A 25,865-nucleotide genomic window follows, 5' to 3' on the forward strand; every position below is an offset into this window, starting at 1 on the left:
GAAGAAATAGAGGAGTTCAAGCATGATAATTCTCTCTGCTGGGCGTTAGTTTTGAGTTTTCTTGTTATTGCAGAATTAGCTTAATAAAATGAGGAGCAGATTATTTAGTTATTCTACTAGCGTAGATGAATTTGTGATGCTCATAGAAATGAGGAAAGAACTAGAATTTGAGGCAGCACCTTGCCACGATGATTCGAACATCTAATCTAATGAAGATGTTATAATGCTCATGCAAAAGACAACAAATAATGCACCAAGAAAGCTATATACACTGGCTGGGTAGTTTTTTCAGTTTAACCAACTATATATTGGTGGTTTTCTATTTTGAGGCTTGTCTTGAAAAGTATTTAACGGGATGTAAAAAAATGTTCATATACAGCCGGTTTACATAGAATCTAACGATTGTACATTTACGAAGATATAACAGCAAGATTAGATTAGATGCGTTATACAGAGACGGATAAAATTAGATCAAATTTTTATTGCCCTATTTTTTGTCTATAAAAAGTATTTACAAGTCTATTGCCCGTACGGTCGTACTGACGTAATTTAGTAAAGTTATCTTCTCTAACATATTTTACTTAAGCATATCGTGTCCTTTTTAACTTGATTTCACCAAACAATTATGTATCCAATTTAGAGTATATACAACAAATATTTAAATTTATATAAAGTTAAATAATGAGATATACACGTGCTCCTCAGTATTTACATGGCAATCTCGGTATTGCCACAAAGATGTCCACAGAGAATGTGTGCACTTATCTATTCAAATTTTATATAAATTTAATTATTTATTTATGCACATCTCTAAGTATGTATAGATGTCAATTTATACCTATATAAGCAAAAGTTAAAAAGATGAAAGGGTGGGATCCATAAAAGGTCCATTTGTCATCAACATAATAAATGACTCACCAGCGTAGTACTAGAATCGACAATATCAACATGATACATGTCAATATATCATTTCGCTCCCAACAGAATAATAAAAGAGCGGGTGACATTATTCATTGACTACACCTGAGCGGCAGTTTTCATCATGGACGGCGGCGAATTTAGCGGCGTTAAAGACGTCAACGTCTACGAAAGCGACGGCGAAGAAGCGGAAGAAAACGACACCGAAGCTTGGGAAACAGTTAGCAAGTATATACTAGAGGTACAATCGGTACTAGATCAGAACAGAGTTTTAATTCAACAGGTGAATGAAAATCATCAATCGAAGCTTCCAGATAATTTGGTGAAAAACGTAGCGCTTATTCGAGATATAAATAGCAATATCTCCAAAGTATCTCGCCTGTATTCTAATCTCTCCGTAGATTTCTGCAACATCGTTCATCGGCGACGAGCACTTGCTTCTTCTGAATCTACTAAGAATCGGGGTGATAATACGGGCAGCAATAGATCCTGAGTCAACTAATTTTGGTGAAATTGATATATAGTAATCTCATTCTCTATCCTTATTATGAACTTTAGTTTCTTATCACTGTCGAAGCAGAGCCTTGGTATAATGGGTAAAGTTGCTGCTATGTGACCTCGATTCAAGCCGTGGAAATAGCTTCCTGCAGAAATGCAGGTAAGACTGCTTATAATAGATCCTTTCCTTGGAACGCGCGCATAACAGGAGCGTTAGTGCACCGGCCTGTCCTTTAGGTTTTTATCACTGTCTATACTGTAGTTAGCTCATGCGAGTTATCATATGTTTTATTTATTCCCAATAAATCAGAGTTGTTTGTGTTGAATAAGTTGTTTGTGGAAGAATTAATATGATGAATAATGGTGCTGTTTGAGATTAGGAAGTTTTGTGAAATCGATTGTAATTAATGACTGTGGTTATTGTTTATCGTTTTTGTGTTTCTTAAAGGAATGATTCGTTGATTGATTGATTGATGATCTGCGAGAAAGCTTTATGTCTGCATTCACTGATGCCCTGCAACTCTGATTGTGTTTGAGGTATTTATGCCATTTAAGCACAGTGTTGACTCTGTTTTACTGATTTTCTCTCGTGAAGCTTCAGATGTTCCTCTTAGCTATGTTTCAGGAAGGTGATTGAGGTATTTATGCAGTTTGAACGTATTATTTACCATCATTGATGCCATTTTCTATGGCATCTTCCAGATCGAACGTTCCTCTTAGCTGATCAGGGGCCTTGACATGTTTATTTCAAATGCAATAGCTTATCAAAGTTCTACAACTTTGATTTTGATCTTTGAGGGAGTGCTAGCAAACTTTTCTGGACTTGGCGTATTTAGGAATTCAAGCACAATGATGTTTTATAGGCATATCCGTCACATCTAGTACTGCTATTTGGGACAATGGTGCATGAATGATAAGATTTCCTCAGTGTTACATTCGGCGTTGGAGAGAGCATTCATGATTAATAACAAAAATCATCTTTTTTCGAATATATGTCGTGTCGGAGTGCTTTTTGCTAGTAGATAGGAGTGTTGTCCTTATTAGTAGTCGAAGTGCTACGCTTGTAGTTTCTTAGTGGTTGTCCTTATTAGTAGTCGAAGTGCTATGCTTGTAGTTTTTTTTCTTGAATTCTTGTTGATAAATGTTATTTCAGATAGGTCGCTTGGAGCATTATTTTGTGGTGGTATTGTTCTGTTACTATCTATTGTTATGCTACTCCTTATTGTCTTTTGTACCTTTTTTACAAAAAAATCTAGACAGTATTTTGTCTTGAGTCGAGGGTCTATTGGAAACAGCCTCTCTACCTCATCTCTGAGGTAGTGGTATGAACTCTACCCTCTCCAGAACCCATTGTGTGGGAATACATTGGGTATGTTGTTGTTGCTTTTTGTTGTCAAATTATGAAATAAGTGTGGCTATTTAATCATACTGACAAGTGAATTTGTGTTGGTGGATTTGTGTGTCCTGATACTTTCAATATTTTCCAAGCAAAATGCGAAAAAGAAAGGCAGTAAACGGGCACATATTGCTTTGGAACATAGTAGACACCTTGCTACTTCGTTATCATTGAGATTTGGTGCGAGCTTGATCTTCATTAAACCTCGTGTGCAGTAATTTTTTTGTAGGTACAACTGTAATTGGCTCCACTGTGTGTACATCTAGTAGAGCTCATTCTCTGGTATAAGTCGTGCCTTATTTTGCACTGTAGTGCCTCAGTAGGGCGGTTACGTTTTTCATCCATTTGCTCCGTATATCAGTCGTATAAGGCTAGGAAGACATCTCTCCAGTATCTGTGATAGCTATATTTTTGAAGCTGGAGCTTATATTTTACTGTATGTTTAAGTTGTTTCATTCATGTAAATATCATACCATCTTTACTTCACGTGGGAAATTTTTGGCCATGATGCTCACTCCTTCTGAGATATGGATTTGGTTAGAAGTAGTTTTAGGATATTTCAGATAAGAGTAATTAACTCAGCTAAGGACCTTTGCGATTTTACTTCTTGTTGTCATCAATTGTAGCCTGTACGCATAGAGCTCCTTGCATTTGACTTCTGTGCCACTTCGATCTTCATTTGAATCCATAGGCACCTCTATGTTTTCCCACAAACACTGTTTGTATCATATTTCCTGTGTCAAATGTTGCATCTTATCTTCACAGTATAATCTGTTACTTCTGTGAGTTGCTGCTTCATTTGAAATAGACAATTTCTCTCACTGAACTGTTTAAGGTATCTGGTTGGGCCAATAAGTCGGTGTTCCTTTCCTCTCCTCGATGACTGAAAAAAGCACTTATATTATGTAGAATTAGCTTCCCATCAATTATGAAATTGTATGTTATAATAATGTCTTAGTGTGGAAGTATGCATCGTTTATTATAGTTCCTACTTGAACCTTGTTTCTTATATTGTATCTAGTGTTGGACTCAATATACAATCAGTTTTAAACCTGCAAATATTTGCAAATTTAGCATTTGGTCTGTTCTTGGCATATCTATTGGTTTCATGCATGTTGATGTTGGTTTTTAGCTCTTTTAACTTAGAGCCACACTTCACTAATCAAGATTAGAGTGGTCTACTCTTACATATAAGATACCGGAGGGAAGAGTGAGAATGAAATGGACAGTGATATAACAATTAATGGGAAAACTTCCTGAAACTGACCCTTTCTAAAAGTAAATGTCTCCTTCACCATTTGCATTATGCCCCTTCCATTGGCGTCCTCCTGGCATAATGACTTGGCCTCACGATTCAAAGCACCCTCAATGTCTTCCCAATGATTAAGTATTGTGCACGACTTCTAATATATAGTGCATTCCTTCTGAAATATGCAGTCTTAAACCCGCTAATGGTGTATATTGAGTATTGTATTTTTTTAACTGAATATTTGTAGCTCTGAAATGAATACTAATTCTGAATTGAATACTATAGTTGGATTGAATAATGTGGGTGTTGTTGTAATTTTGGATTGAATACTGTATTTTTGAATTGAATATTGTAGTTCTAGTTAAATACCTAACTTCATAGAAAATGTGGACTTACTTTCGAGGTATTCAGGTTTTGCCGATGTTGTTATGTTTATGCTCATATTCTCCTCTTTCTTCTCTCTTGGTTGGGCGATGGGAAGCTGATTGGTTTTTATCCGAAAAAACAAATCCAGTTCATCTATACGTTCGTCCTTGTTATTTTTATTGTGATAGAAGCATTTGTAATTGCATAAGGGAAGGAGGGATACTATTTTGAGATTAGAAGTGTTTGCAACTGATACAATTTTCTACTAGCGTTACAGAGGCTTGAGGAAGGTTTTGATTATCGGATGGTTTATGTAATTTCAAATTCCCTGGCAGACCGAGTGGGTCTAACAAATTGTGTAGTTATAAAAATTTCGTGAAGAACATAATGAAGATGAACGCGACATTGCCAACCACTGAAAAGATGAATGTCACTTATCAATATTATTTCTTTCCCATAATTAACAAAATCAACCATATTGTTTCTTTAGTGTTTCATAAATGATTCAATCTCAAAATGAAGCATGTGACAATTGGAGGAATTTTGCATGAAGATCTTACAAGATAGCTAGAAATTATGCATTGCTCTAGCTGTTTAGTTATTTCTAGGGCTCTTTCAAATAGAACGTTGTTTGAGAAAAGAAAAACAATTATCAAATGAGCTTGTGTCCACAGTGAAAAAGAAGTTATTTAACTGTCGTTGACAATTTTGTGAGGTAGCTAGACTCTAGCTTCTTATAAGAATAAAATAAGATCATATAATATGAAAGAACAGGGAAAACAACCCTAGAATTCAATAGTTATGTTATATTCGTATGGACGTCAATCCAAATATTCCTTCGTTACCGATCTGCGTATTTCTAATCTAGGCTCTAGCTACAACGAGTTCATCATATACGTGCAGCATTGATTTCCAGTCCGTATGGGAAGAAGACGCAGAAATAGCTAAAACGGAATAAAGAATGTATGAAAGGCAAAATTCGATCAAAGCTAACAAAGAAAAGTTGAGATTAACTACACATTGACTGCACAGATAAAATGTGAGCCAGTGACGCTTGGCCACTATGATGTTCTTTTCTTCCCTTAGTTTCCCCTCTTTTCAGTGCCTGACATGATATCAAACATGGACTGAAAAAATTGGAAACACTGTCCACACCTTAATTGACACCTAAAACGACCTTAGATTATTGTGTAAAACACATTGCATTTATCAGAACCCCATTACAGAGGAAGTTCACCGCTGTCTGCCACAGTAACTTTGCTTTTGGGTGTTCCACTTTGTCTTCCTTCGGCTTCCATCTTGTAAACGACATCCATTCCAGACAACACCTTTCCAAAGACGACATGTCGACCATCCAACCTACAAATAATCAAAAATCAGAAGTGCTAACAAGATTATTGTAGAAGAGATAGCTTTTCAAAAGAGTTGAAAATCACAAGCAACCAGGGTTAAAACATACAAAACCAACATCAACAAGCACTGAAGATTTAAGAAAATTACACTGGTACATAAAGGTCAGGGTCTCAATTGTGTACAGTCAATTATCTTCAGGTAGTATGAACATATCTTTTCAAGAGTCATGGACTTACCAGCTAGTTGTGACAGTTGTGATGAAGAATTGTGAGCCATTGGTGTCAGAACCGGCATTTGCCATTGACAATAGTCCTGGTATCATAACGCAGGAAGCAGTTTTACATGCATGAAAACGGAGAATAAATAGCCAATTCAACGTAAGGAGAAAATCCTACCAGGTCCAGTATGCTTGATCTTGAAGTTTTCATCGGCAAACTTTTCACCGTAAATAGATTCTCCTCCACGTCCATCACCAAGGGTGAAATCACCACCTTGAATCATGAAGCTGGGGATTATTCTATGGAATGTGCTCCCCTTGAAATGAAGAGGCTTACCACTCTTTCCAACTCCCTTTTCCCCTGCAATGTAAATTACCACAGATGAGAAAAAAAGATCATGTATGTGAAGGTAACAAGCAAATGCAGTCACTTCTAAGCCATTCTCCATAGTTTAGATAGACAATAACTAGTCAGCTAACAGAAAAAAAACACTCGATTAAGCAAAAGTAGGGGACAGAAAGAAACGAAATACAGGCTAGCACAAGCTAGAGAGTCAAAAGAAGCATCCAAGGCAGGGGAATAAACTATGAAAGTCTGGTAGAGGTACCTGTGCACAATGCTCTGAAGTTCTCTGCAAGAAAATAGAAAGATAGTGAACAACTGGGGAGTGGCAATGGTCAAATTTACAAAGCTCTCTTTTATATATGTAACCATACCTGCTGTTTTAGGAACTGTTTTACCAAATAGACCCATAACAATACGACCTGAAAGATGGCAAATACTTAAAAATCAATCAAAGGAAAATAATGCAACGGAATAACTAAGATAATGATGCTACCCAAAAAGCATAGCCCAGAAGGATTATCCTAGATCCTAGGTCATGCATATCAACAATTCCAACTTCTGAGAAACAACATATCAAGAACACTAACATGTATGTTTGTGTATGTATATGTTAGAAATTGCTTTAAGTTACTGCACTAGTTTTTTAGTAAAATAAATTATTTAGATTAGGATAAATTTGAATTTTAACTAGGTTGTTAGTTTGTTTAGTTAGTTGAGATATTTTAGATTATTTTGAATTTTGAATTTATGCTGATTTTCTTTGTAAGTTGGTTATTTAAAACCCTCCTATGCTTAAGAAAAACTATTGAAAGCTGTTAAAAGCTTATTAAAAGTTATTCAATCCATTGAGAACCATTTTAACCCCTTTTTCGATGCCCCATTTTTTTAAAAAAACCAACAGGGGTATCAAGAGCCTCATTGATCTTTCGGAATCTTTTCAGCAAAGAATCAAAAGAAAGAAGAGAAAGATAAAACTAAAAAGAAAAAGTGCAAGTTCAAAAAAAATTGAAAAATTCAGCATGCACTGTCAAAGCAAAAATTGAGGAGGAGCAACTTTTTTAAATCGCAGTAACTAAAGCAAAGGAGGAGTGTTGGAAATTGCTTTAAGTTACTGCACTTCTTTTTAGTAAAATAAATTATTTAGATTAGAATAAATTTGAATTTTAACTAGGTTGTTAGTATATTTGGTTAGCTGAGATATTTTAGGTTATTTTAAATTTTGAATTTATGCTGATTTTCTTTGTAAGTTAGCTATTTAAAACCCTCCCATGCTTAAGAAAAACTATTGAAAGCTGTTAAAAGCTTATTGAAAGTTATTCAATCCACCGAGAGCCAATTTAACCCCTTTTTCACTGCCCCATCTTTTAAAAAAATATATATATATAGATATTTGCTTGTGGTAACACTGAAACTATAAATATACACATAACTATGTTGTAGTACAATAATGGTTTATTTATTTGCATATCATAGATTGTTTGGATATAATCTTTCTTCAGTTACAAATATTTTTGTTCTTTTTTTGTGTGTGAAACAGGTAACTTTGACAAATATTTTTGTTCTTGGGTAAAGTAAAATTCCGTTAAATGGAGCACCCAGAGGATGCAACTTATTATAAATATTTGACAGCATCACTCCTTTCCTTTAAAGTTTTGGGACACCTTTCAAGTTTTTAAGGTTTGAGTGTGGGATGGTAAAACGCTTTAGAAGAAAAAAATTTCAAAAACCAAAGTGTATGCTTTCAGCTTGGGAAGTGAAATCTTTCTTCCTTTTTTCTTTTGGAAAATAAAATGAAGGAACTCAAAAAAAATTCTCGAAAACCAGAAATTGTCTAGTTGCTACCAGTAAACTATTTGTTCCAAGCAAACAACACTAGTATAAGAAAATTCAAACATGTCAGAACAACATTAACATTCAAATTTAACCTTACAAATAGGGATGGAGAGATGAGGAAATGTTGAATGCTAGTGCATGTCTATTTATTAGGATTCCGATAATGGCCTTCGTGCTGGGAGAGAAATAATCTTATATAACAAACCACAACTCTAAAATCTACACAGGAGGGAGGGTAGTGTGCATAAATGTGACCCTGGGGTATCAAGAAGGATACAGATATATAAAACTATTTACTTATGCTTCACAAAAAGTTAACATGAAATGTCCTAGTTTTTGCTTGCAAGATTGATGTAATAGCTTAAAAAAAAGGACGGAAACACCTGGTATTTATCTTCCCCTCCCCCACAGAAAACAATAAGGAAAAGGAAGTTCGTGTGCATTTATATTAGGACCTATAATGCAGCCGATGGAACACTGATAAAACGGCACAACCAATAAATCAACCATGTATTTGCATCCAATAGGCAAAGGATCTAAAACAAAACATATGAACTTACGAAGGGAACAAGCATTCCGGCACAAAAGACATTATTGGCAAATTATCTTGTATCAGCACCATGCAAATACAGGAAACAAATATAGTTATGTGAAGGGAAGAAGCATACCGGCAGGTTTGCCATCTATCTCAACATCAAAGAAAACTTTGTGAGTTACTTCTTTCAGACTTTCCTGGGATCCTTTGGCCTGCAGAGCATACTTTCAAGTTAATATTAGCAAAACTTCTCACCCTATCCATCACAAACATTAAAATACTACATAGATGGCCCCACATAAATCAGGAAAGAAAGTATTTATATCACCTTTTGAGATGTTCAAGTCATTAGTGCAATTAGACCAAATGGAAAACGAATATTGTCACAAAATAATTTCAGCAGTAAACTTGAGAAGAGCTTGATATCTTATGACACTGTGGAGCCTATAAATCAGTATTCTGTTTAGCAACCTATGTCTAATCTAGTACTCTATCAACAACTTATGTATAATTTAGTACACTATCTACAATCTATGTTAAGCCAGTGCAATTGTTAACCGAATAGTTGCATGTAAAGGTGTTAACAAGTTTTATATGTTAAAGGTATGCCCGAACTTCGCTTATAAAATTCTTGCACAGCTTAAGCTACAATTCAACTCGACAACAATGGATTCTTACAATTTCTCAAAAACATGCTTTTTCTAGTAAAACAAATTTATGATGAAATCAACAACTTCTACTTATTTCATCCTTCACGGCTTTGCCAATTATTCAAAGAACCAACAAAATGTGAAAAGAAGTTGCATTCAGCTGAAGAAAAAGGAAACTTTCAATTTCCCCAATCCCTTGTACACCAATAGCGCCACGCAAACAAAGTAGAGGGAAATGATAGTTATCGAAGTGGGTCTGACTTTCGGCGAACAGCGCCGGACATAGTCGGGGCAAATGGAGGAAAGATCCAACATAATGGAGGCTAAACATCAGCACTGGTGGAGCCAAGAAGCATGCTTCAAGAAGACTTATACGCAAATAAATAAAAGAAAAAATAAAATAAGCTTGTTCTTAAACACACACATGCAGAACCAAGCAGCGGGAGATCAGCTCACTCAGTAATTGAGCTCGTGCTCAGCTAGTTCAACAAATCAATGAGCTCAATCAGAATTAACTAGTGTAGCCAAGCTTTGCCCACTCTGTCAGCTCCTTTACAGAGCTGCAAGTAAAATTGTCTAAAAACATACAATAGCTGTCGTAAACTTGAACCATCATAAAAGGATCCATCACTGAAGCCAGAGTCCAACCATTGTGTATGTGTACAAGACTAGCAACAAAGGAATCTATTACTCCTCTGTATGATCCAGTACTTCTTACACAAATTTACACCATATTATAACCCCAACAAAAGGATCGTACACTCAAATGATCAATATAGAAACCGTCTTAACTACTAGCAACAAAGGAATCCAATATTCCTCTGTATGATCATGTACTTCTTATACGAATTTAACCAGATTATAATCCAAAAAAGAAAAAACAAAGATCCATAGACGTTCCAAATAATCTATGTAGAAACCGCCTCAGTACTGAATCAGCTGCCTTTCAAACATTGCAGTCTATAAAGCAAGCGACAGTGAAGATTCATACAAATTCGATGCAAATCAATCTACGATCTGTATCGAGTTTCGACTTAATAGATCACGCCGTATTTTCTTAGTCGTAACATGAATTTAACACGTCAATTAATCAGCTAATAGCAGATCGATCCCTAAACCATACAAAACAGTGCAAAATGAATAACACGTCAATTAATCAGATAATTGCAGATCGATCTCTACACTATACAAAACAGTGATATCTAATCCCTCAATCCGTACACGCGATGAAGATCAGAAAAGGAAAACTAAATCCAAAACTACGTAAAGCCGGAGAAATTTGAGTACCTGAGCAAGAGCTAGAGTTCCAATCACGGCCAAACAGAAGAAGACAAAAACGGACGGTCGGATTCTCTTCGGCGCCATAATTGCTCCTATCTCCGGTGAGAGAATTGCTGGTCGAGGTTGTGGAGTGAGAGTTGAATACTACAATGGAGTGTTCAAGTGTGGCAAGAGATTTTTATTTATTGGAAGTACGGAGTTAATAGGGGATCTATAGAAGTAGCCAATGGGGAAATGACACGTTTGTAGATGATGCAATTGGTTGAATAATTTTGGGCCCAATTTAGTAGTACAAGGAGGAGTTTTGCTAAATTAAGCCCATATGTATGTATAGTGCTTTAGCCCAGCTCATCCGTGGAAAACCTACTTTAGATGTAGAGCCGTGAATATGAGTCATGTCCGTTAGGCGGGCCTGGCCCAGACTATAATATGATAGGATTGGATTATAATTTTTATTATCTGTTTAAGAATTGAGCTTTTTAGTTCGGCTTGAATAAGTCCGCTGGTCCGTGAAACTTGAGCAATATTAAAAATAATTAAAAAGTAGAATAGAATTCTAAAAAAATGGAGTCCAAACTCAAAGTCTATTTGGATCATCATAAATATTTAAATATTAAATATGTTTATAAAATATATAAATAATTAAAATATAAAATACAAAATATTTTAAGGAATCGAATATGTTTAATGAAAATGATGTGGCGATGTTGAACACACTATAAGTGTCATGAGAGTTTTTTTTAAGAGTTCATTTTCACTTTTAATGGACTAAATATTAATATTTCCTTATGTTTTATTGTGATTAATTAAAACAAAATTAGGTTAATATTGCTATTTAACTAGTTATATTAGTACTCATTAACTGTTTCATTTGTTTTTCAACATTTCTATTTGATTTGAATTTGGTGTCAAAAGTTATTCACTTTCACAAACTATTAGGAGTTTTTCTTGTGGATTTGAGACCTGATTAACAAGTAGTAACTTCATGTAATATTATATTGTAAATATTTATGTACTTAATAATTTAAAATTTAAATTAAGATTATAAAAATAATATAATTTAAAAAGTGGGTTGGCTCGTGGAAGCCCACAGCCCACAATGTGATGGGCTGGGCTTGCTATTTTCTGGCTTATTATGTTAATGGGCCACCCCCAACCTGATCCGTCAAACTCCAAAGCCCATGTGGGCTAAGCCCGAATGGGCTGAGCCGACCCGTATTGACAGCTCTATTTAGAAAATAGTAACCTACATTAATTTCAATTTTTTAATGGATTGTAACACTTTTTATTATAATTCTATTAAATTATAAGAGATTTTGGATTTTAATTTTTGTAATACATATATTTAGCCTTGACACATATATAATGTGATACACTTATAACTGAGTGGTTGGTTAAATAAGAAAGTAACTGGTTTTCAATTATTACGGGGATTAAATCATGCGCAAATCGTGGCATACCACATCCACTTTTAAATGAATCTCTGAAATATCCAAAATCAATCAAACTTTCAAAGTTTTGTTTTTTCTCCCATAATTTAAACAAGTTTTATCATTATGGAGTGTGTTCATAAACTGATCTTAAATTTTTATGTGATGGACTAACTTTTTACATGTATCTTTATAATACAACTGGTACCAGATGCATCATAATGATACATATGGTAAAATTACCCAACACTCATTCAAAATTCAACCTCACACAAAATAAATAATTTACATATGTCAAATATTTATAAATTAATTAAAAATATGAATCACAATAAAAAAGTATCAGATATGTATCACCAGTATTCTGACAACAAATGTATCACACATATGTATCACCATTTATAATACAGAAATGTGTCGAAAAATTAATAACATTATATATGTATCAAATGCCTTAACAAAAAATATATGTATAACCATCAGTGGTCATCGTCATTGTCATGGTTTCATCGAAAACTAAGAGATTTTTTAGCTTTTATAATATAAAGATTCTTCAAAAGAATATGAATATTTGTCAACATGAAGCACACAATAAAACTTTTATTTTTTTTATTTAAAAAAGATTAATAGAGATCGAAAAAAAATTAAGGTAAATTGAAAATTGCAAATGATAAGATTTGATGGAAATTTTTAATTTGATTTTTTTTTCAGATAGAAGAAATTCTCTTTCATTATTTACTCTTCTAAAATAAATACAAATTTGTTACTTTCTTATTTAATACGTATGTATCAAGAGGAAACAGAAAAATATGAGATTTGATTTGGAACAAAATTTTAATACCAAGACATAGATTTATTGTCTGGCTGGTCAATCAGGAGCGACTGCTAACAAGAGCAAGAATGAGTAAGCTACAAATACCATTGGATGATGATAAATGTTTGTTATGTGGTGATGATAAAGTGGAGACGCAACTACATCTATTCTCAGAATGCAATTGGACAAATAGCGTGAAAAATGAATTAGAAACTTGGTCTGGGGTTACATCACATGGAAACAAGATGGCACAATGCTTAAGCTGGATTAAGAGGAGGCACTGGAAGCAGTTCAAGAAGGAGGTGGTTGTAGCTATTTTGGGTGCAAGGATATATCACACTTGGGGAGCACGAAATTGAAAGTTGTTCAGAGGGATAATTGTACATGCAGAGACTGCTATTCAACAAATTAAGAAAGAAATAGTTGGAAGAATAAAATACTTGAAACACATTAGGAAGGCTAGGAAATGTAGATATTTACTTCGAAAGTTTTGTAACTAGACTGAAGACTTTGATTTGAGGCTTTAGGGAAAATAGTATTGCTGGCTCCTCCTAAAGTGCTCTATAGGTGTAAAAGTTTATTTGTTAATGATAATTTTTCACAATTTATTAAAAAAAAAGACTGTATTTTTGCATAATTTATCCTTAAAAAATATTTTTTTTCCAATTGTTTTAGTTCTTTTGATTAATATAAGAGTATTTTGGAAACATAAAATTGTGCGTGCAATTCTAATAAGTGAGATAACTTATCGAAAAGCAAGACAAGTAATTACAAGTTACAATTAATTAAGAAACTTATTTTCTAAAGAGAGGCGTCTGTATTTTTGCCTCTATGGTCTTTTACTTATGCCCTCTGAACAAATATTTACTTACCATTTTATTTCCATTTTACTTTTATTATTAAATTCTTCTCATTTCTCAACAGTTTGTTGATTTAGAATTCATAGAGATGATATTGTAAATTTATTCTTTTATTTATTACTATTTTCCAAAAGTTGGTTAAGTCAAACATGAACAATGAAGTTGATCTTTAATTTATGTCATCTTAATTAATATTATGCTAAGATATAATTTATTATTTTATACTTATTTTATTCCTAATATTAAATTTTATTTTTTCTAATATTTAAATGATTTATCATTAATCAATGTAATATAACAAATTTACTTTTTTTATTTATTACTTACCATTTTTTAAAAGTGGTCAAAGTCAAATATGAAGAGTGCAGATGCAGGGGAGTATATTATTTTTTTTTTCTTTTTTTGCGCAAACAACCATGATACAATCCAAACAGACAAGCGAGACGAGTGCGGGTAAGTAGTAAACCGTTGTGGTGTTAGAGAAAGAAAGGGAAAGAACAAATCAACAAAGTAATACCAAAGGTCAAATTTCATCAAATGATGAAAAAAACAAAGAAAAAAAACAATGATGGACAATGCAATTGAAAAATTCAATCTGGAACACCTTTGTTAATTAATTCAAATGGGGATTTTTTCTAGACATAATCATCGGCCATCATCTTTTCTCCCTCGATATGTTGTCTTCTTTGCTTTTATGTTCCTTGCTCTTCTCCTTTACTTCGAGGTCCTCATCCCTTTTTATCTCTATGATATGTTTGATTATCTTCTGTAGTGTTTATAATCTTAGTTTGTAATATTGGAGTAATTATTCATTTAAAAGACATAATTGTTCCGAAGTGATTCTTATTTTTTGATATACAAAGCTCTTTTATCTCGTGGTAGCCTGCTTCAATCTCGTTATGAAACTTTCTTTATTGGGTTGGCTATGCATTTTCCTTGATTTCTAGCGATTCACATTGCATCATCAAAAATATATATATAGTCACTTTCAGATAACTAAAATAATAACATGCTTATTGTAACCCGAAAGATCATTTTGTATGTAATCTTTTGCAAGAGTCTTCTAAAGGCTCCCCTGATAAAATTTCTACCAGTACCAAGAGGTTATCGAAGCAAGCCAGGGAAGCAAACTCTAGCAAAATGAGGATAAAGCTACCTATTAGGCCGTTGTGGTCCAGTTCGTCTTGCTTGAACCCTGCATATAGTGGAAGCTTTAATGCATTAGACTGCAATTTTATTTTTCGAAGTTGTTGGCACTGACAAGAGAATGAGATTATAGGAAGTTCACAATAATCACATTTAGGTGAATGCAATGAAAGGCTTGCTATATCTTTGAAGAATATTGTGTATTACCCTCCAATGTCAAGTAATCAATCATTTTAAAAAAAAAAAAAGTTGTAATGCTTCAAATCATTCGTCTGTTCTTTTTTTCTTTGTCTGTGAAGTTTCTAACATTCTTATATTTGTCGTGTTGGTTTTTGATTTCTTGGATGCTAGGTAGACAACTTAGTTTCTCAGACAAAAACAATTGTTGGTCACAACTTAGAGCCAACGCCGTGGCATGTATTTCCTGTGAAATCTTTCGATGAAGAATCCACTTATTCAAAGGCTTCAACGATCATACAGTGCTCTTATCTTACCTGTAGTAGCAGTAGTTTAGTCACCAATATTCCTCGAAGCACCAACTCGAAAACCACTGAATCCAACAGTTGCCCGTCTTTCTTCAGGAGTATAGGTTACGATCTTGAGCCATGGGCCAAATCTAGGATTTCTATGAGCCATGTAATGGAAGCTCAGAAGTATGCAGCATTTAGAGTTGTAATTGTTGGTGGCAAATTATTTGTAGATTTTTACTATGCATGTGTGCAGAGTAGAGCTATGTTCACAATTTGGGGAATATTGCAACTACTCAGGAGATATCCTGGAAAAGTTCCAGATGTAGATTTGATGTTTGATTGCATGGATAAACCTATAATAGATCGAGCCGAACATGCTTCAATGCCTTTGCCTCTGTTTCGGTACTGTACCTCACCACATCATTTCGATATACCTTTTCCAGATTGGTCTTTCTGGGGCTGGTAAGTATATGTATGAAGTTCCTTTAATTTATCTAAATGCAAACTACATTTGTTGATTTTTTTGGTATATAATGTATATCAATGTTATGAGAAGGTACTTGGCTGACCTGTTGAGTTTGTTAATTTGTATAACACATAAGTACCGTTTTAATCAGTTTACGGACTAATGCATTACTAAACCATAGAGAGAGATAGAATGAACGCTCGTTTATATTAATTTCAACTTCTTGTGTGCAGTCTCATTGATTTTTATCTAATACAATGAACACATATAGTAAATAATCAATACTACAATCCTAGTCTTACCAACTTCAGTCGAGTTGGATTCCAACTTCGTGCAGGATATAACAAGTGAGATGGAACAGAGAGTAGTTGTTCATAATAAGTGGAATTAGTTACTTGAAAAATAAGACAGGGAATTTGTATATATGAATTATGATTGGAGCGTCGTTCTTTGGCTGATGATAGACCTGTTTTTTTGGCCTTTTCGTCGTTGGCATAGGCTAGTTTCATCTTTGCTGATTTATATTTTCAGGTCGGAAACACACATAAGTCCATGGAATGAAGAATTTAAAAGCATCAAACAAGGTTCAAGCTCTCTAAGTTGGGGAAGGAAGATACCGGTGGCATTCTGGAAAGGGAATCCAGATGTAGTTTCTCCTATTCGCATAGAGTTGCTTAATTGCAACAACACTGAAATGTGGAGAGCACGAATTATGCGGCAGGTTCATGACTAATTTTATTTTTTGGCAATTTGAGTCCATTAAATCTTCTTAATTATTGATTTTATGTTGTATGGATATAGAATTGGACAGAAGAAGAAAGGCGTGGATTTCAGAGCTCGAAACTATCAAAGCAATGTAGATATAGGTGAGCTTTGCAACAATTCTCTTGAGTTGCCATTTGCAAATTCGGGTTTTGGATCTTCGGTTGACATTATATTCTTGGCTTTTAGGCAGCAATTAAAAATTTACATATAGTAACAGCGTAAGGAAATTTTCAAATTTCATCAGTTCATAGAACTTAAACTCTTATGGCTCATCCAAAATGTCTTGCCCAAGGCTGACAGTTTCTAGGATCAACCTCCATAATTTACTTGTATTAAAGTTCTTTGTGCATGTCTATCCTTGTGTAGGGGTCGTGCTAATTTTCTCTGTATCGTTCCAATTTTATTTGATGCCTTCTAACAAAGAGAAAAAAAAAATGTATTCATTCCGGTAAATTGTGTTCTTAATAATGCAGGTACAAGATTTATGCAGAAGGATATGCATGGTCAGTGAGCTTGAAGTATATTCTGTCATGTGGTTCTCTTCCCCTGATAATCAGCCCACAGTATCAGGATTTCCTTAGTCGCGGTCTCATTCCGAAGAAAAATTACTTGTCAATTCCTCCATTTGATTTATGTCCCTCTATAAAGGCTGCAGTTGATTGGGGTAATGCAAATCCATTGGAGGTAGGTTTTTGCTCCAAGATTATGTCAGTGCAGTGTAGCCACCTTTCAGCGTAGCTGAATTTACGCGTCAAAATGTGTTCATAACAAATAAATTTTCCTCTGTAGGATGATTGTTCATGGATAGTTGTTGATAGCAGATCCAAATTTTATTAGTTGTGGGGTTTGAATTAAGATAGTGAAATTTGAAAAACACAGCTAGCTCTATCTATACTTGTTTTTCATACATATACCAAGAGTTCGATCTAGAGACACTATTGAGTTATGCCAAATCCGTGATTGGATCCATCACTAATAGGTGTTAATTTTAGTCATGAAACCTTCTTAGTAGTAAGACTGCATACAATACACTCTTGTGGTGGGGCCCTTCCCTAGACCCAGCACACAGCGGGAGTTTAGTGCACCGGGCTGCCCTTTTTTTTTAAACCTTCCTAGTAGTAGTCTTTCTGCTTTATTTTTGCTTGGTAATCTTTTGCAAGTCTAATATTAGTATGTTTGACCTAAGATTAAACTGTTGTTTAGTCTTATACTTCATTTAGAAATGTGAATAACTTTTTTTACATGAATTTTTTTTTTGCTGAATAGGCTGAAGCGATTGGAAAAGCAGCACAAGACTTCATGGAAAGTTTGAGTATGGATCGGATATATGATTACATGTATCACTTAATTTCAGAGTACGCAAAGCTGCAGGATTTTGTACCGGTTCAACCCTCTTCTGCACTTGAAGTATGTACAAATTCTGTACTTTGTTATGCTGACGACAAGCAAAAAAGTTTGCTCAGAAGATCCCTTGCGTTCCCTTCAGATGAGAGTCCTTGCACGATTTCCAGATAGAAGCAGTGGCAAATTTAGGATTTAGAGTCCGAATTTGATTCTATTGAAACTGTTACGTCTCGTCTAAATCAGTGTCATGGCCTAATGGAGTTGCATAGGAACGAAATTTGGTTTGTCTTCTCTCTTTGTACAAGAAATTTTCTGTTTCACTTGAGAATAAACCAATGTAGAAGAAAGGGGTTATTCATCATTATGCACTCTATAATCGTAGTATTTTTGTATGCTTGTTTGGCACTGAGGCGTAACTATTATTGATGTTTTGAGTTTATAATTCGCATTTGATCTCCAAGCTTATTTAAGGTGACAATTTTCAGCATTTACGACAGAAGAAGCAGGTATTTTAAAGTTTAGGCATTTGTGTTTAGGAGCTAGGTAGAAATAGCAAGTTTTAATCTTATTAATTATTCAAGAGAAAAGGGACTAGGACTCCATTGGTATTGCAAGCTTTTAATACTTCTGCTCAAGTTGCAAGTGATCATAGAAATTGAATAAATATATGATAATTATATCTTTTTGACATAAAGCTCTATCATTTGAGCATAATTGCTTGAGAGGCTTTACAAATAATGTTAAAAGTAAACTTCATTCATTTACTTTCTACTAAATGCAAATCAAGGCAAAGTAGGCTTTGGTATTAGTGTGAAGATTCTTAAGAAGAGGAGGATTAATATTGCGTGTGTTCAGGAGACTAAGTGGGTAGGATCTAAGGCTAGGAATGTGGATGGGTACAAGCTATGGTATTCAGGGAGTGAGAGGCGTCAGAATGGAGTGGGCATCTTAGTGGATGAGGAGCTTAGAGGGCAGGTGGTGGAGGTTAAGAGGGCCAGTGATAGTCTGATGACGATTAAGTTGGTCATCGGGGGCTTTACGCTGCATGTGTATAGTGTTTATGCGCCGCAGGTGAACTTGGAAGAGGAGGTGAAAGCGAGATTTTGGGAGGCTTTGGACGAGGTGATGAGAAGCGTGCCTAGCTCGGAGAAGATTGTCATAGCAGGGGACTTCAATGGGCACATTGTGGTTTTACCGGGAGGCTATGATGATGTACAAGGAGGTTTTGGTTTCGACGATAGAAATGGTGAGGGAGCTGCTCTGCTTGATTTTATGAGGGCCTTTGGGCTGTTGGTAGTAAATTTGAGCTTTCCGAAAAAGGAGGTGTCATACTCTGTTTCGCCAAGGTCAACCAAAACATGACTTATTGGACTCTAAAAGAAATAAATTTTGTACAAAGTCGCCACCTAATTTTTAAGGAAATAAGGAAACCTGTTTATTCATTAACACGTATGATTGATGTTTCTAGTCTACGAAAAACCAATTGAGACTCTAGATAAGGGTTCAAATTATCTCGAAGGAAAGGGGTCAGCAGGATCCACAAATGTGATACCCGGCTAGACTAAACTTATCAATGAGGGAGGAGGTATAAATATTTAAAATAATGTAACAGTGTATGTGTATTAAGTATAAAATAATTCTTTTGAAAAAATACAAATGTAAAACTATGTAAAAGTATATGTATATTAAATATACAAGTAAAATCTATTGTTATAGAAACATGTAAAAGATATGTATAAAAATGTATAAATTACATGTGAAAAAGAAAGTATTTTGTGATGTTTGAAAAGAAATATATAAAAGATATGTATAAAAATGTATAAATTACATGTGAAAAAGAAAGTATTTTGTGACATATGAAAAGAAATGTATTTTGATGTGCCATGAAAAGGAAAAACATTTACAAGCAATATTTTTATTTGATTAAAGTTACGGAGAAAAGTAAAGATTTATTTGAGAAGAAAAGACTACATAATATGTGAATTATTTGATTAACTTAATTCTTTTATCTAAATATTAAAGGCCTAAGTATTGCTTAAAAGCGATGAAATTATATAAATAAAGAATATCCCGCCCAACACCCCAAAAGGTAAAGTTTTCACTATATTTGATATGTACAATTACAAGAAAATAATACAAATAAAAGATTCTTCTTTTGAATGTCATTTTTCGACAAACAATCTCGAAAAATCTGTACAAACATGTTAGTAACAAAGCAAAATAAACTAGAAACTATGTGTGCATATGTACATAAAAATAGAAATTTTTTATCAAAATGTGGGCTCGGATTAGATTTTAGATACGCCATGGCTACGAAGTGGTTGCTCGATTAATTGGTCATCCTAAATCGTCTTGTCAAGATGTGCATCATAAAACCCTTCGTGTTGTTGTGATATTTTTAAGATTTCGTCATCGCCCAAAATATTTAATTTTTCATTACTTATTTATTTATGTAATATCCGTCTTTTATTTGTGGAGGCCTTAAAAATCAACGGTAATTTTTTCATTGTTCAAGAATATTTATTTTGACATAAAATAGATAAATTTGAGAAAATAAAGTCCGTCTTTTATAATGGGGTGTCCTCAAACATCCGACGAAAAGATATTTTCATCGGCCATGTGTCTATTTTTGATATAAAATAAATAACTTGAAAAGTAAAGATCCGTCTTTTGTATTGGGGTGGCCTCAAGTATCCGATGGAAAGATAATTTCATCGGCCGAACAATTATTTTTGATGTAAATAAGTAACCTTTGAGACATAAATATTCGTCTTTTGTTACAGGGTGGCCTCAAGTATCCGACGGAGAGATAATGTCATTGGCCACACATTTATTTTGATATAAAATAGTAATCTGTTGAAAATAAAATTCGTCATTTGTAATGGAGTGGCCTCAAGTATACGACGGATAGATATTTTCATCAGCCATGTGTTGACTTTTGATATAAAATAATGAATTTGACAAAATAAAATCCGTCTTTTGTCACGGGATGACCTCAAATATCCGATGAAAAGATAATTTTATCGGCCGAAGTATTTATTTTGAGTATATGTATGTGTTTTTGAGAAAAAGAAAAAGATGAACAAATTTTGTGTTTGAGGGAGAGGAGAAAGAGGTGAAAAATATGTGTGGATTTTTTGAGAGAGAGAAAGAATAAAAATGTGTGTGTGGAAATGACTTCCCATAACTCCTATTTATAATGAAATTGGGCACCTCTTATTGTCTAATGGATAAAGAGATGTCCCCTCTTTATATAATAGCACATCTTTTTGTCCTTAGGGTATTGACCAAAGGATTTTTATTTTTTTGACCAATGGATAAAATTATTGTCCAAAGGATAGTGTCATTGAGTTGTCATTGTCAGATGTGACAAGACATTATGTGTAGTCATTGTCGGATGCGACAAGACATTATTGTGTGGTCGTTGTCGAATGCGACAAGACATTGAATTATTATACTATGTAAAAATAATTGATCCGACTTAGCATTTGCGAACAGTAAAACTGTACAAAATGCAGGTATTGATTTGTAATTATGAAAATGTAAAGAATGTTGAAAATATTAAAAAACGTAATTTAATATGAATAATATTATAAAAATGTGATGTCATGTCGTGTACGTGTGCAGATAATTGTAAAATGTTAAAAACAATAATGAATTGATAGAAATCCTATTATAAGGAGGATTATTAATAAATTATGAAAAGTAAAATTATGACAACAAATTGATAAAAATCCTAAAGTAAGGATGATTATCAATAATTTGTCAACAATTTATAAAAGATGAAAAAATTATATTTTGTGCCCTTTAATGATCAAGAAGCCTGAAGACGTTAATTTTAGGAACGGAGAACAAAAATTGGGTGTCAACAGTTACCCCTTTTCGTTTGAGGACGATGTAGAAGTCTTCAAACAAAAACGTTGACGTATAGCCAATTTTACTCGACAAAAAATATTTTTTTTTTGTTATAGAAAAATTCGACTGAGCTCTAATTTAGAGTTGCCTACATACATCAAGTTAATGAAGATCAGGTAGGGTGTAGTTCAAAAGAATAGGCAGATTGTCTCTTGCCTTGTTATTAGGGGCGAATGATCATATGAAATGATTATTTAGAGGAGGACTATGTGGAAACAAAAGTATTCACATATTCCCCATGCTCCCTTTGAAATTGCTCCAGTATCGAGTTGTTAGATGTTGGGGATGCAAGATTGTGTACCTACAGGGGAGAAATAATGATTGTGGGGTTGTAATGATCGAACTCTGCATAGAGCTTCCTACATATCTCGAGTGTCACGAGAATCAGGTCAATGTAGTTCGAAATGAGAAAATAGAAAATTTTGGGGCGATTCTCAAAATTTGCCCCAGTGTATGATGTGGGATTTGAAAAAAAAGTGTTGTTGTTCTGAATTGTACCCTTTGTTGAAAAAATGTATGATGTCTCCGATTGTCTACAGGGACTTGAGGATGAATTATGGGTGTCTTTGATTGTTTGCGAAGACTGATGTTGATGAATGAAAGATGTCTTCGATTGTCTATGAAGACTTAATGCATGACATCTTCAATTGTCTATAGAGACTGATGTTGAATGATGATGTCTTCGATTGTATACGAAGACGTGATGCATGATACCTCCAATTGTCTATGGAGGTTGGTGTTGATTGTTGTCTCCGATTATTTATGGAGACTGTGATAAAAGATGATGTCTTCGATTGTCTACGAAGACTTGATGCATGACGTCTTTAATTGTCTATGGAGATGGATGTTAATTGTTGTCTCTGATTATTTATGGAGACTGTGATGAATGATGATGTCTTCGATTGTCTACGAGGACTTGATGACATCTCCAATTGTCTATGGAGACAAATGCTGATTATCGTCTTCGATTGTCTACAAAGACTGTGTGATGGTCGTCCTCAATTGTCTATGAAGACTAAGGTCATCAACCGATGAGGTAATGGCCTCTCGATTGGTGGAACAACTGGAAGGTAATAGCCTCTAGACTGGCGGGGCTATGAAAATATAAAAGCCTCTCGACTGGTGGGGCTTTGAAAGGTAACAGTCTCTCGACTGGCAGGGCTATGAGAATGTAAAAAGCTTCTCGACTGGCGGGGTTATTGAAATATGATAGCCACTCGACTGGCGGGGCTATAGAAATGTAAAAACCTCTCGACTGGAGTGGCCTTGAAAGGTAATAACCACTCGACTGGCGGGGCTATGAAAATGTAAAAGCCTTTTAACTGGCGGGGCTTTGAAAGGTAATAGCCACTCGACTGGCGGGGCTATGAAAATGTAAAAGTCTCTCGACTGGCGGGGCTTAGAAAGGTAATAGCCAATCGACTGGCGGGGCTATGAAAATGTAAAAGCCTCTTTACTGGCGGGGCTTTGAAAGGTAATAGCCACTCGACTGGCAGGGCTATGAAAATGTAAAAGCCTCTCGACTGACGGGGCTTTGAAAGATAAGAGCCACTCGACTGGAGGGGCTATGAAAATGTAAAAGCCTCTCGACTGGTGGCTCTTTGAAAGGTAATAGCCACTCGACTGACGGGGCTATGAAAATGTAAAAGCCTCGCGTTAAGCGCGGCTTTGAAAGGTAATAGCCACTCGACTGGTGGGGCTTTGAAAGGTAATAGTCACTCGACTGGCGGGGCTATGAAAATGTAAGAGCCTCTCGACTGGCGGGGCTTTGAAAGGTAATAGCCTCTCGACTGACGGGGCTATGAAAATGTAAAAGTCTCTCGACTTGCGGGGCTTTGAAAAGTAATACCCACTCGACTGGCGGAGCTATGAAAATGTAAAAGCCTCTAGACTGGCGGGGCTTTGAAAGGTAATAGCCTCTCGACTGGTAGGACTATGAAAATGTAAAAGTCTCTCGACTGGAGGGGCTTTGAAAGGTAATAGCCTCTCGACTGGCGGGGCTATAAGAATGTAAAAAGCCTCTCGACTGGCGGAGCTATGAAAATGTAAAACCCTCTCGACTGGCGGGGCTTTGAAAGGTAATATACACTCGACTGGCGGGGCTATGAAAATGTAAAAAGCTCTGAGAACACCCAATTGAAAAGCAAAATAACCGTGTTTGAAGCCTGTAACTTGAAAAGAAAGGCCAATTGTTGGTATTCGGAGATAGGCGTCTTGCACGTAAAGTGTGATGCATGTATGTGAAGGCATGGTTTGAAAGGAAAGATTTTTTTTTTTGAATTTTCGTTGTAAAAATGTGTTGAAAGATGAAAAATGCGGAAGATTGCTTTGAGTTTTATTTGCAAGAAGTGCTAAAAGGTAAAAATACAGAACATTATTTGTGTTTTCTTTGTAAGAATGCAGAAAGGTGAAAATGCAGAAGATTATTTTGTATTTTCTTTGTAAGAAATGTTGAACAATGAAAAGATATAATTATGTCTTGACTACAGTTGGTACCAACAATTAGCAGTGTGTATAAGAATCCTCCAATCTCTTTTCCAGCTAACTAAGATCGACTTCAGGGTAACTTCTATAGCTTCGAATGGTACCTCGGATATACCTAAGTATCGACAAGATTTGTTCGTCTTGCTTCAAACAAAGATTTTGAATTATGCTTGTTCCCATGTTTCAAGTGCTCTCTCTAGAAAAAACTTCTCGTTCTCACACCTATTTGGGATTATTTTTCTCTTGAATTTGGAGATGTCTAGAGATATACGCTCACACTTAGAAAGAAGTTCAATGAATATAATTGTGATATCATAGGCTTGGCCTTCATGTAAGTATCCACTAATGTGAGAAAATTTAGAGCAGGATCTTGTAGGACTTGTTATTGGCTTGTAATGTAGGCTTGGGGTCGGGTATGATGACATTTGGGATAAAAGTGACTAATTCCTCAATGAGCATTGTACTGTATCCGTGCTTTTGACAGTTGTTTCTCTTTGATGCTCGGTCTTCTTTATTGTGCTTCTTTGACCCTTGTTTTGTATTTATTTTGACTTCTTTTGAATCTTGTGTTGGAGTTTTTCCCCTTTTCGATATATTTTCCTTCCTTTTTGGGGGATGATGATTCCCCACCTTTATCAGAGTTATCTTTTTTTTTCTTTGTGGGGGGCCTTGCTCCTTCTTTCTTTGAAGTCGTCTTTTATTTTTGTTCTTCTGGGGATATACGTCCTTTGCCTTTGGCAACTTTGATATTGAATCTTCATTCGCAACTTGCACGTACTTAGTGCGCTCAAGGAGGCGGGCCAAAGAGGGATAGTGCATGTAAGCTAATTTCATCGGCCGGATATTTATTTTTGATGTAAATAAGTAAACTTTGAGAAATAAATATCCGTATTTTGTTACGGGGTGGCCTCAAGTATCCGATGGAGAGATAATGTCATTGGCTAAGCATTTATTTTGATATAAAATAGTAATCCTTTGAAAATAAAATCCGTTATTTGTAATGGAGTGGCCTCAAGTATCCGACGGATAGATATTTTCATCAGCCGAGTGTTTGCTTTTGATATAAAATAATGAATTTGACAAAATAAAATTCATCTTTTGTCACGGGATGACCTCAAATATCCGACGGAAAGATAATTTTATCGGTCGAAGTATTTATTTTGAGTATATGTATGTGTTTTTTGAGAAAAAGAAAAAGATGAACAAATTTTGTGTTTGAGGGAGAGGAGAAAGAGGTGAAAAATATGTGTGGATTTTTTGAGAGAGAGAAAGAATAAAAATGTGTGTGTGGAAATGCCTTCCCATAACTCCTATTTATAATGAAATTGGGCACCTCTTATTGTCCAATGGATAAAGAGATGTCCCCTCTTTATATAATAGCACATCTTTTTGTCCTTAGGGTATTGACCAAAGGATTTTCATCTTTTTGACCAATGGATAAAATTATTGTCCAAAGGATAGTGTCATTGAGTTGTCATTGTCAGATGTGACAAGACATTATGTGTAGTCATTGTCGGATGTGACAAGAC

The 25,865-nt window shown here is 34.8% G+C and overlaps 3 protein-coding genes and 1 non-coding gene across 5 annotated transcripts; 2 read left to right on the top strand and 2 right to left on the bottom strand.

Moving 5' to 3' along the window:
* Positions 1–885: 885 nt before the first annotated feature.
* LOC107875474 (protein EARLY FLOWERING 4) lies at positions 886–1,861 on the top strand. Its single transcript, XM_016722206.2, has one exon. It carries the CDS (start codon positions 1,043–1,045, stop codon positions 1,409–1,411), a length of 369 nt encoding a protein of 122 aa, XP_016577692.1. The 5' UTR covers positions 886–1,042; the 3' UTR covers positions 1,412–1,861.
* Positions 1,862–5,391: 3,530 nt separating this feature from the next.
* On the bottom strand, positions 5,392–10,821 carry LOC107875472 (peptidyl-prolyl cis-trans isomerase CYP20-1). 2 transcript variants are annotated; one of them, XM_016722205.2, is made up of 7 exons: positions 10,649–10,821; positions 8,845–8,923; positions 6,715–6,762; positions 6,606–6,629; positions 6,176–6,358; positions 6,017–6,092; positions 5,392–5,786 (listed from the first exon to the last, which is right to left on the bottom strand). In XM_016722205.2, exons 1-7 carry the CDS (start codon positions 10,724–10,726, stop codon positions 5,648–5,650), a joined length of 627 nt encoding a protein of 208 aa, XP_016577691.2. In that variant the 5' UTR covers positions 10,727–10,821; the 3' UTR covers positions 5,392–5,647. The 2 variants fall into 2 exon arrangements, with proteins under 2 accessions (XP_016577691.2, XP_047270113.1); XM_047414157.1 differs by having other exon boundaries at positions 8,845–8,935; positions 10,649–10,810.
* A 3,365-nt stretch (positions 10,822–14,186) lies between these two features.
* Positions 14,187–18,376, top strand: LOC107874611. The gene is made up of 6 exons (XM_016721374.2): positions 14,187–14,470; positions 15,244–15,824; positions 16,360–16,549; positions 16,630–16,694; positions 17,067–17,277; positions 17,860–18,376. Exons 1-6 carry the CDS (start codon positions 14,369–14,371, stop codon positions 18,106–18,108), a joined length of 1,398 nt encoding a protein of 465 aa, XP_016576860.1. The 5' UTR covers positions 14,187–14,368; the 3' UTR covers positions 18,109–18,376.
* On the bottom strand, positions 16,917–17,017 carry LOC124899961. The gene has a single exon (XR_007057509.1). It is a non-coding gene; the product is annotated as a U6 spliceosomal RNA (small nuclear RNA).
* Positions 18,377–25,865: the final 7,489 nt, after the last annotated feature.

The sequence above is a fragment of the Capsicum annuum genome, chromosome 6 (assembly GCF_002878395.1).
Source record: "Capsicum annuum cultivar UCD-10X-F1 chromosome 6, UCD10Xv1.1, whole genome shotgun sequence".
Lineage (NCBI taxonomy): Eukaryota > Viridiplantae > Streptophyta > Magnoliopsida > Solanales > Solanaceae > Capsicum > Capsicum annuum.

What these genes read in the sequence shown, in the direction of transcription:
- LOC107875472 (XM_047414157.1), bottom strand. Translation starts at nt 10,726, where the DNA reads ATGGCGCCGAAGAGAATCCGACCGTCCGTTTTTGTCTTCTTCTGTTTG. An exon ending in GATAGATGGCAAACCTGCCG is followed by an intron (nt 6,763 to 8,844) that starts GTATGCTTCTTC and finishes GCCATCTTTCAG; the next exon opens with GTCGTATTGTTATGGGTCTA. An exon ending in GATCAAGCATACTGGACCTG is followed by an intron (nt 6,093 to 6,175) that starts GTAGGATTTTCT and finishes TTATGATACCAG; the next exon opens with GACTATTGTCAATGGCAAAT.
- LOC107875474 (XM_016722206.2), top strand. Translation starts at nt 1,043, where the DNA reads ATGGACGGCGGCGAATTTAGCGGCGTTAAAGACGTCAACGTCTACGAA.
- LOC107874611 (XM_016721374.2), top strand. Translation starts at nt 14,369, where the DNA reads ATGGGGATTTTTTCTAGACATAATCATCGGCCATCATCTTTTCTCCCT. An exon ending in TCAAAGCAATGTAGATATAG is followed by an intron (nt 16,695 to 17,066) that starts GTGAGCTTTGCA and finishes TTAATAATGCAG; the next exon opens with GTACAAGATTTATGCAGAAG. An exon ending in GTAATGCAAATCCATTGGAG is followed by an intron (nt 17,278 to 17,859) that starts GTAGGTTTTTGC and finishes TTTGCTGAATAG; the next exon opens with GCTGAAGCGATTGGAAAAGC.